Consider the following 8,495-nt stretch of genomic DNA (forward strand, 5'->3'; position numbering starts at 1 on the left):
TTTTAAGAAAGAAATATCTAACTTGAATATGGTTGTCCATATGAACTGTAGAACTGTAGACTTCCTTACTGAAGCAGACCTTTCTAGTACCAAAAAATAATCAGTTTCTCTGAGTCAAATCTAATTCAAATAGGTTTGGTGCGACCTCTGGTGGTCAAATTTAATCATTACAGTTCCAGGCCACATTATGAGTGAGAAAAAGTAAAAAGTGACCTAAAACCCTGGAAACAAATGCATTTTACATTGCAGCGACATATTCTCATGCTGGAAAAGAAATTCCAGCCTTCAGTTTAAGTACATTTACTTAAACTACTATCCTGTTGAAATACAATATGCTGGCAGATTTCACCAGGTTCGTTCAGAATATATCTGGTATTTCAAAGAGCTTATGATGTTATGCATGATGACAGGGTTCCCGGGGCGGATTGGAAGAGAAACAGGCCCACAGCATCACAGATCTTTCACCCTAACAAATATTCTTTTTTTTTTCATTCCAAATTCACCCAGTGATTTTGATTAAAAAACCTAAATAACACCAAACACGCACCTCCACTTACAATCACAATGAAATTGATCTAACTCCACATTTATGATGGTAGGACAGAAAGACTGTTTTCTGGTGTGCCTCCCAAACAAAAGATTGGCCACATTATAGTTGCTATGGAGACATGGTGATCCCAAGATGTCATATCCCTATTGAATTCAATGAATTGAGGAGGGTTTTTTTTAAAAATCTACCTTACCCTCCTCTTCCTGAGGATAATATCATATAATAGTTTTGTGTCATATCACATTAATTCCCCAGAGAATCTAAGAATTATTGGAAAAGTAATTAGACTCTCCTAGAATTTCTGCTTTAAAAAGCATAAATGAAAAGCAGATTAATTTAACATTACGCTCTTAGACTCATCCCATGAAGTGATAAAAGATACATTTTTGAAATTTTTGTCGACAGAATTAAACGTGAGTTTATTGTTTCAGGTAAAACAATTTTTTTATATATATATATATAGAAAACATTTAAGCTAATTTAATACATGGAAGTCAAACATTTTGTACAGAGCCCGACTGGTGAGGTGGGAGAAAAAAAATACAAATAAAAATCGTGGCCACGACCTAACATAACTCGTGGGAACGACTTAATATTTCGTGGCCACGATTTTTATTTTTTTCCCCCCATGTCACCAGGCGGGCTGGAAGCAACTGGGAACTAATAGTTGGCAACATTTGGTTTTAACACGGGTGTATTTTGCTGTGACACATTTCAAACATGGCTTCTAAAGATCAACCGGTGTGTCAAATCTTCTCCTTCCAGGACTGTAAAATGTCCCCAGACCCAGTCTTCGAGCTCCCGGCCCAGTGCGTGACCCCCACGGCGGCCCCGATAGTGATAGACAACGGCTCCTTTCAGACTCGGGCCGGCTGGGCGGCTCCGGCGGCGGAGTTCGACTCTCCGCGGCTGCTTTTCAGGTCGGTGGCGGCTCGCAGCAGAGGGGCCGCCCGCAGCGAAACCCAGATAGGGAACGACATCCCGAATCTGGAGCCACTGCGGTGGCTGCTCAAGAGCCAGTTCGACCGCAACGTGGTGGTGAACTTCGAGATCCAGGAGCTCATCTTGGACTATGTTTTCACCCACCTGGGGCTCAGCTCGGAGGTCAGGGAAACACAATGAAACTCAGTGAAAATGGACGAACTGATTAATTGGCTGTAATTCCAGGAAACATTTTGTGAATACTTGTCATTTCAGAATAACTGAAATTTTCAAATAATGTTTGCATTCAAACTCACACTGTAAAAACTTTAAAAAAAATTAAAACGTGCCATTTAGATTTTATTAATACCGTTATTTCTTCTGCATAAATTGTAAAAATGAGTTTAGCTGAATTTGTTTCTGATTCTCTCACATCTAGGGCAGTGTGGAGCATCCCATCCTGATGACAGAGGCCCCCTGCAACCCACTGCACTGCCGGCAGATGATGTCAGAGCTGCTGTTCGAGTGCTACCGCGTCCCGTTTGTGTCTTATGGCGTGGACGGCTTGTACAGCTTCTACCACAACAACAATCAGAGGAACCAGCGACCAAACACCGGCATCATTCTGTCCTCTGGCTACCACTGCTCTCACATCCTGCCTGTTGTCAACGGCAGGTGAGCCTCAACACACGCAGACATCATCCTGAGTACTTCCACCGTATTTTGACTGTATTATACTTACACTTAATGCAGCCTTCCCTGTTTCACCTGATGCGATTTTTGATTTCAGATTGGACGCTCTGAACTCTAAACGTGTGAACGTGGCTGGAAGTCAGGCGGCTTCCTACCTGCAGCGCCTCCTGCAGCTGAAATATCCAGGTCACCTCGCCGCCATCACACTGAGCCGCATGGAGGAACTGCTGCATGGGCACAGCTACGCTGCCGTGGATTATCACGAAGGTACAACACAGATTGACGTACCCACATCTTATTCTTATGTATTTATTTAATCCCTTTGTTGTGTCTGGTCCACAGAGCTGGAGAAGTGGCGCTGCCCGGAGTTTTATGAGCGGGAGGTTCACCGGATACAGCTTCCCTTCTCTGGGAAGGTGCCAGGAGGCTGCGTGAGTGCAGAGGAGCGGCAAGAGAGGCGAGCTCAGCAGCTCCGAAGACTTCAGGAGATCAACACTCGGCGGCGGGAAGAGAAGCTGCAGCAGGATCAAGAGAGGCTGGACCGATTTTTGGCCATACAAGTAATTGTTACTCTAAATATGTAAAAAAAAAAAAATAAAGTTTTCCAACTCTTTAAACATATTTTCAAACTACTTTCATTTATCACTAACAAAATATGTGGCTCCACATCTGTTTTATTGTTATTATTATGATTTAATAAAATCAGTATAAACATACTTTGCTTACGCCATGGTTTCAGCACTGCAACAAGCAAAAGTCAAACAAACTGTGATAATAAAAGCAGCCATTGTTGAGTCACTGTGCAGCACAGATTTCATAGGGCACTGTGTGTGCAGGAGCTGCTGGAGGACGGCCTGTTGGATCAGTTCCACAAAAGCCTCATGGAGCTCAACATGGATTCAGCCGAGGAGCTGCAGTCGTACATCAATAAGCTGCAGCTTGCAGTGGAGCAGGGGAGGCTGAAGCTGCTGCAGAGCGACGGAGGGGAGGGGAAGATGGAGGTACGGCTTTTTCTGTTCAACTACTGATTTATCATTTTAAGTCTAGTTTGTACACAGTAAAAACACACCGAAAATTCAACTAAATTAGAAAAACATTTTATTGACACTGATAAAGCGTTAGTATAGCTTTCTCAATGTATGTGTGAACTGTTGTGGCAAAGCAAAGAAAGTACTTATAAAGTTAACATGTGAAAAGCGAAGCCCTTTCTGTTTGGCTTAACATCAATGCAGTATATGGACAACCTGGTGACTATTTATTGGATCGACCAATTAATACTTGGATAGAAAAGGTGGTTAGTAAAACTTCAACCAGCTAAAGTCATGCCACTTGAGGAGTGTGGATTACAGGGGCGCCGCCAGGAATCTTGAGCCCCATGACAAAAAATTAGATTGGGCCCTCCCCCCCTGTGAAACTACTGTTACAGTTTCTTGAGTCTATCTGACCCATCAAAAGCATCACAATTTTAAAGGCTTGCAACTGCCTCGCTTTCTTTGGTTCAATGCTGATACTAGCACAGTATTTACTGCTAATGAATTTTACATGCGACAGTCCACATACTGCATGTAAATAGGTTGCTTAAATTTTTTATTATTTAGTTTTATCTCATTGAAATGTCTCTTCCCACTTGCAACAGTCACAGACAACGTGCAAAATATACATAAAACAATCCAGACTTCTCAAAAAAAATGCTGTGTAGTTGCATTTTATTCAAGCTGCAGTATGTAACTTTAATAAAAATATGTTTTCTCTATATTTGTTAAAGTTGTCACCATATCGTGACAGTTTGTTACAAGACAGATAATCTGTGAAAAGATCAATCTCCTCCACCTCCTCCCTGAACTACTGTTGCTAGCTAAAGCAATGCACCGTTCTGACCAAAAACAACCAATCAGAACCAGGAGGAGGGTTTAGTGTTGTTAAGCAACTTCATTCACTCACTGCTAAATGTGTTAATGGATGAGAAACAACTTATTGTTACAGGAAAACTGTTTATCTGCCGTCACTGGTAGCTATGCTAACTAAACTCAGCATTCACAGTTTGAATCTGCATAGCTCTGTGCTATGCTAGCTGCAGCATAGCACAGAGCAAGGGGGAAGGAGGATGAGCAGCCAAATGAGATTGTGATTGACAGCGCTAAAACCCGCCTCCTGCCTCTGATTGGTTGTTTCTAAATAGCACTTGGAGAAGGCAGAGGAAATAATTTTTTCACAGATTATCTCTCATGCCATTCTGTCATAACACAATGACAATTCAAACAAATATGTAAAAAAATAATATTTTTTATAAGAATTACATACTGCAGCTTTAATTTCACTTACGAGAGGACGGGTCAGGAGGTGACAATATGTATCTGTAATTTAAATGCAAGCTAAGGTAAAACTGTTTGGACTGACTGCAGTCCAGACAGGAGGCTGTTTTTAAAAAAAATCATTTTATAAAGATTGTTTGAATTTCCGTCAGCAGCAAATATATTGTTTTGTTGTGTAATTGTAAAAAGAGCAAAGACACAGAGAAATCCCTATAGATTCCCTGGAATGATGCTAACTAGGTTGTCATTGGATACAGTGTTGCTCACCTTTTTCACTGGGACAGAGGTAAGGAGTTTATGTTGGTATCGGGGATTAGAGCTGCTGCTGACTGATTCACCTGTTGTCAAGTGTGGTAAAAGGTACAGGGACAAGTTAAATATATGAATATCTTGGTATTTATTTTCCTTAATTTATTAAATGCTAGTGAAATGGAGGCAAACAGTAGTCTGTAGCTAAGCTAACTATGCTAAATGGTTGATAATTTCACACAGTCTTCTCACCTCTCTTGGAGAAAAACTGTTACAAATAGACACTCTTGTCTTATTTCTCTCTCTAATCTATTTTTTTTTTTTTTGAAAACTTGACTTTATTATTTTTCTAGGCAGCATAGTAACTACCACAGTCGTACTTGTGTCTTCTACTAACTGCTGCCTATATATATAAAAATATAAATATATATATTTTTTGTGGGGGGGGGCCCCTGTGATCCAGGGACCTTAGAATTGTCATAACCTTTCCCCCCTATATGGCGCCCCTGTATGGATATATTTACAGACAAAGGTTTCTATTTTTTATAAATGCAAAATGCTTGTATTTTTGTACAGTTCTGACTTACTTACCTCTCTGAGGGTGTTGTTCTTTCAGCAAATTGCCATTTTTGTCAGTTCCTATTCTCCAATTAACGATTGTTCGATTTGGAGATTAGTTGATGATTATTTCAGTAATCAATTAATTACAATCCTAGTATGTTTTCTCTTTGTTTGGATGTGATTTATTGAAAACTCAACCTTAACAAGATCAACAGAAAAAGTCGTCTGCTTCATAAGCTTTAAATTTTGCTTTGAACATCATAAAGGTTTATGCCTGGTGTTTCAGCTGCTCTCTAAACATGAGCTGGACACACGTCAAAGACAGACAGGAGTCACCAGAAACTGATGCAGTTCACTCTATGTTTCAATGTGAACATCCTTCTAATGGGTGGAAAACCCCTTAGATTTTAGGGAGAATCCAACTTTGTTAGCTTTGTAAGATAAACATGATACAGTTTTGAACATGTAGATGAAGCTGGGCCTTGATTTTTCTTCTTAAAGTTTTGAGTAACTTTACTTCCTTTCTTTAATAAATGAAATAGTAATGTAAAAACTGAATTATGTATTCACTCAGGTTATCTTTGTCTGATTAGTTTGATAAACTGAAACAGAGATGAAGCACTTTTTCTTTGCACTGTAGATAAATAATCGAACCATGTTTTTGTAAAATGAGCAGATTCCATATTTCCACTGCTTTGCATTACAGTGAGTATGCAAATGCTTGGATAGGTAAAAGTCAGGAGCACTCTTAGTGATCAAGCTTCATCTGTAGTCTAAAAATGTAGATGATCCAGTCTTTTATTTATTTTTATTTTGTTAAGACTCCTAATGAATGTGCAGGATTTGTTCCCGCCTGCTGCAGTGGATTATCTGTGGCTGACATGACGCCTGAGGCTGTTCTCTCGCTCTCTGCCAGGTGTCGGAGTTAGAGCAGCCGGTGGATGAAGGAGACGGAGTGGCACTGATGGATTCAGACTTCCCCGAGGACCCGCTGTCAGAAAAATCCGCCGGCGTCGTTCAGGTAGTGGCACACCGACACTGTAGATTTTCTAATAAATACATGGGAGCCTCATTAACGCTGTGCTGACGGGCCAGAGAGTGTGGAGGAGTATCTGCAAGTAAACTTTTAGTCGAGTTTTCTGCTCATGCTCTGGACTTTGCTCCGGAAAAACAGACGTTGAGGCGGGACTTAAAAGAATGAGCTGTTTTCCAGCCCGCCTTCAACATGGCCGAGTACCACCAGCTGTTTGTGGGGACGGAGCGGCTGCGCTGTCCGGAAATCCTGTTCCAGCCTTCTCTGATCGGAGAAGACCAGATGGGACTGATGGAGACGCTGCAGTATGTCCTAGCAAGGTAAAAACACAATATTACAGATCCACTGCAGTAATAAAAACCCCCACTGCTTTGCATTGCAATCGGGTGGCCAATAAGAACAATTTCTTTTAAAACAATGCACGACAGGGTTTTATTTTATGGAAATTCATACAGTTTTATTGGAACTTAACATATGAATTTGGTTCTCCACAAACAGATACACTCCTGAGCAGCAGGAGGCGCTGGTGAGTAATGTGTTTCTGACGGGAGGTAACATGCAGCACCCTGGCATGAAGGAGCGGGTGGAGAGGGAGCTGCTGGCACTGAGGCCATTCCAGTCTCATTTCAAGGTTAACATTTCAAAATGTCTTTTTAAAATAATGCAAATCAAGTTGTGACACATAATGCAGATTTTGACGAGCATAATTGTTTTGAATTGAAGCCGGCTGAGAAAAAAAATCTACCGTATATATAATAATCTAATTTTACCTGCCTACACAGGTAACCATGGCAACCCGGCCAGGCTTGGACGCGTGGTACGGAGCGCGGGACTGGGCGTTGGAGCATCCAGCCGCAGCAGGAGCAGAAGGCTGGATTAGCCGGCAGGACTACGAGGAGAAAGGAGGCGAATATCTGAGCGAACACTGCGCCTCTAACGTCTTCGTTCCCATGAAGCTCGCCAAACCGGTTCCTGTTCGTCCCGCCGAGCCCCCTGCGGCTCTTCAGACCCTGACAGGAGCCTCAGCCGCCTCGGCAACCGTTACAGTTGCCCCAGCTCCATCCTTATCCACAGATTCTGCTGACGTCAACATGGCTGCCTCCTGAAATGAGAAATATTCATTGAGTGCAGTTTGGACTGACTTGATGCATTTATTTTTTCTTTTGGTTTGATTTGGTAAATCCAACCTTTGAGTCCTTTGCGGTTGGACTATTGCATTATATGACAAATGTTACTCAATATGTTTTGCAGCTGTAGTTTCAACCAAACATTGCTACATCTTTTTCCAGTGTTATAATTTTAGAGCTTTCCTCAAAGACGTCTCTCATTCAGACTTTCCTTTTTGAGTCTTTTGTAAATTTGTAATTAACGTCTGTAGAAATGCTGATCGAAACCTTTCATATTGAATGGTGATCACCTTTTAAGGTCTAGTTGAAACACGTATTTCAATATTTTGTAACAAAAAACAAAAAAAACATGAGCTTTCTTTGTTTATTTGAATACAGATTTTTTTAAGTAAAGTTGAGTCTGTTTCATCACTACATTTTTTTCTCTAATCTAACCTCTTTTCCTTAGGTTTTCCTTTTGTCCATTCATCATGTCTGTTTTGTGTTTAGTGTAAACAAATCCTTTCATCAGAAACCCAATTACTTTATGTTGCAGTATATTCTTGTTTCCACTAGATGGCGAAAAGAAACATAAAATGTTATGTCTTTCCTTTTTGATAGATGTAAACTATTGTATAACACTGACCTTTATGTTTGCATTATAGAGATCACTAAATGTCGCATTTCTACTTTTCCCTATAGTGTAAAACTTATTAAACTGTCTAATTTCAATGTCATGATGTGCACAAGCTACAGAGTTTAGACTGGTCTTCCTGGCCAGCGTGTGAGCAGTCCGGTAAGTGCGTGGATTTTATTGCTCCTTGGTGACCGCGCAGTGCAGCAGGCCTGAGTAGTTTAATAGTATTATGTGGGAAGCCGTGTCAGGGATCAAGGTTCAATCCAGCGCTCAGCCTGCTCTGTTTCTCCTCAAGTAACAACATGGCAGCGGGCGGCGCACATGCATTCAGAAAGGCCCCGTTCCCACAGCAGGGGCTGATAGGAGCCACGGCGTGCCTGCGACTTCCACAGGATTGGCTGATGATTAGCATAAGGGTTAAAATGGGAGAAAA

General features: G+C 41.2%; 1 protein-coding gene across 1 annotated transcript; it reads left to right on the plus strand.

Annotated features, from left to right (window-relative positions):
- Positions 1-1,253: 1,253 nt before the first annotated feature.
- On the plus strand, positions 1,254-7,844 carry actr5 (actin related protein 5). Its single transcript, XM_028025289.1, has 9 exons — positions 1,254-1,654; positions 1,911-2,146; positions 2,262-2,431; positions 2,507-2,724; positions 3,001-3,165; positions 6,203-6,307; positions 6,500-6,639; positions 6,818-6,950; positions 7,102-7,844. Exons 1-9 carry the CDS (start codon positions 1,271-1,273, stop codon positions 7,423-7,425), a joined length of 1,875 nt encoding a protein of 624 aa, XP_027881090.1. The 5' UTR covers positions 1,254-1,270; the 3' UTR covers positions 7,426-7,844.
- Positions 7,845-8,495: the final 651 nt, after the last annotated feature.

Source organism: Xiphophorus couchianus, chromosome 1 (genome assembly GCF_001444195.1).
Source record: "Xiphophorus couchianus chromosome 1, X_couchianus-1.0, whole genome shotgun sequence".
Lineage (NCBI taxonomy): Eukaryota > Metazoa > Chordata > Actinopteri > Cyprinodontiformes > Poeciliidae > Xiphophorus > Xiphophorus couchianus.

Excerpts from the sequence above, each read along its gene's own strand:
- actr5 (XM_028025289.1), top strand. The coding sequence starts at position 1,271 with ATGGCTTCTAAAGATCAACCGGTGTGTCAAATCTTCTCCTTCCAGGAC. Across the intron at positions 1,655-1,910 it reads ACCTGGGGCTCAGCTCGGAG|GGCAGTGTGGAGCATCCCAT; the intron begins GTCAGGGAAACA and ends TCTCACATCTAG. Across the intron at positions 2,147-2,261 it reads CTGCCTGTTGTCAACGGCAG|ATTGGACGCTCTGAACTCTA; the intron begins GTGAGCCTCAAC and ends TTTTGATTTCAG.